This window comes from Perkinsus marinus, assembly GCF_000006405.1.
Source record: "Perkinsus marinus ATCC 50983 genomic scaffold scf_1104296943618, whole genome shotgun sequence".
Taxonomy (NCBI): Eukaryota; Perkinsozoa; order Perkinsida; family Perkinsidae; genus Perkinsus; species Perkinsus marinus.
In genome coordinates this window covers 1-1,365 of record NW_003211752.1, presented here as the reverse complement: position 1 = coordinate 1,365, position 1,365 = coordinate 1, and the positions used below count along the sequence as shown (strand labels likewise).

Here is a 1,365-nt window from a genome sequence, read left to right as displayed (position 1 = left end):
ATTTCCTCGAGCTACTCGCAGTCTATACGGCTGCGAATGCATCTGGGCAATATGTGCTCCCCGGGAGACTTATATCAGATGCTTCTCTGACAACACATGTACGGTGTCAGTACTAAGAAGTTTCAGGTCGCGTTCTATGAGCCTTGCTTCTGTCGTTCGAAAATTCGGCGACCTCCGTTATCGACTCAATGCTCATCACATTGCCGGGACCCTGAACAACATAGCTGACGATATCTCTAGGTTAACTCGTGCTTCGTTGGTGTCCACCGGTCAAATGCCGAGGTCGTGGCCGGAAGTACCACGTCAAGTCCTCCAAAAAGTTGTGACGTTCACTCCCCCTTAAGATACTGCTCGGTTTCTCGTTTGCGAATCCGACTGAGTTCCTGTCAATTTGGGTGGGCCAACTTGAGGTACCCCAGATTTGTCCGTCATCGTTGGACCTCAACATCTTACATGTCAGAAAACTCTGCCTTCACTAAGTGGAACGAGATGCAGCCTGCACACGGTTCAGCTGAGGCTACTACTCAGAATCTGGAGCTACTAGGGCTCTCGATAAGTGAGGACACAAGAAGAGGCTACGAGAGGGCAAGGAGAGAGTTCTATGAGATGGGGTTGTCCTTCCCTCTCAACGCCGGGAAAGTTATCCGATCCATCAGATGCCTGTTGGATGTAACTGAGCTGAACTCGACCTCAGCACAGAAGCGAATTACAGCTCTGAGAACTTTGCAGAAACTGGAAGGCTTTAGCACCATGGATGTCGCGGATGAAGCGCTGATTAAGCAAGCTATGCAAGCCGTTTCACGCGTAAGGCCCCAGCGGGATGCCAAGCGCGCTGCCATTATGCCCGAGAGTGCAATCAAGTTCCTATTTGACTGTCCGGAATCCCAGTCCGAGGGTAAACCAGAGAAAGGCCTTGTACGATCAGCTTTCCTCAGCGGGATATCACTGAGCCTAAGGTCCGGCGAGTTTCTGCGCATAAGAAGCCAGGATATCACTGAGATACTACCTGGGGTCCCTGGAACTCATATTAGAATACATCCCGGTATCACCAAAGTCAACAAGATTGAGTACGTGGAGACCTCGTGTGATGCTTCGAAGGCTGTGTGTGAACGAAGGGGGAAATGGTGCTGCTGCCACACTATGATCGCCCTCCGAGACGCGACGGCCAGGCCACTTAGAATCTTCCACAAAATCTATAAGAAGTTTACGGCGGAGGTTAAAAGCTTGGCCCAGTTTCTACCGAACTCTATTGGCGAGGTGGACCTTATGCAGTTCCTGAAGTTCTCTGGTCATTCCTGCCGTAGGAGCGGAACAGTATATCACTTGCGTGCCGATACACCAAGGCCAATTATCAAAGGAATATCA

At 50.5% G+C, this 1,365-nt stretch overlaps 1 protein-coding gene across 1 annotated transcript; it reads left to right on the top strand.

Moving 5' to 3' along the window:
• Window positions 1-453: 453 nt before the first annotated feature.
• On the top strand, window positions 454-915 carry Pmar_PMAR025380 (conserved hypothetical protein; the record flags this gene model as incomplete). The annotated part of the gene is made up of 1 exon (XM_002781059.1): window positions 454-915. A coding segment is annotated over one exon (462 nt), but the record flags the coding sequence as incomplete, so codon positions are not given.
• Between the last annotated feature and the right edge of the window lie 450 nt (window positions 916-1,365).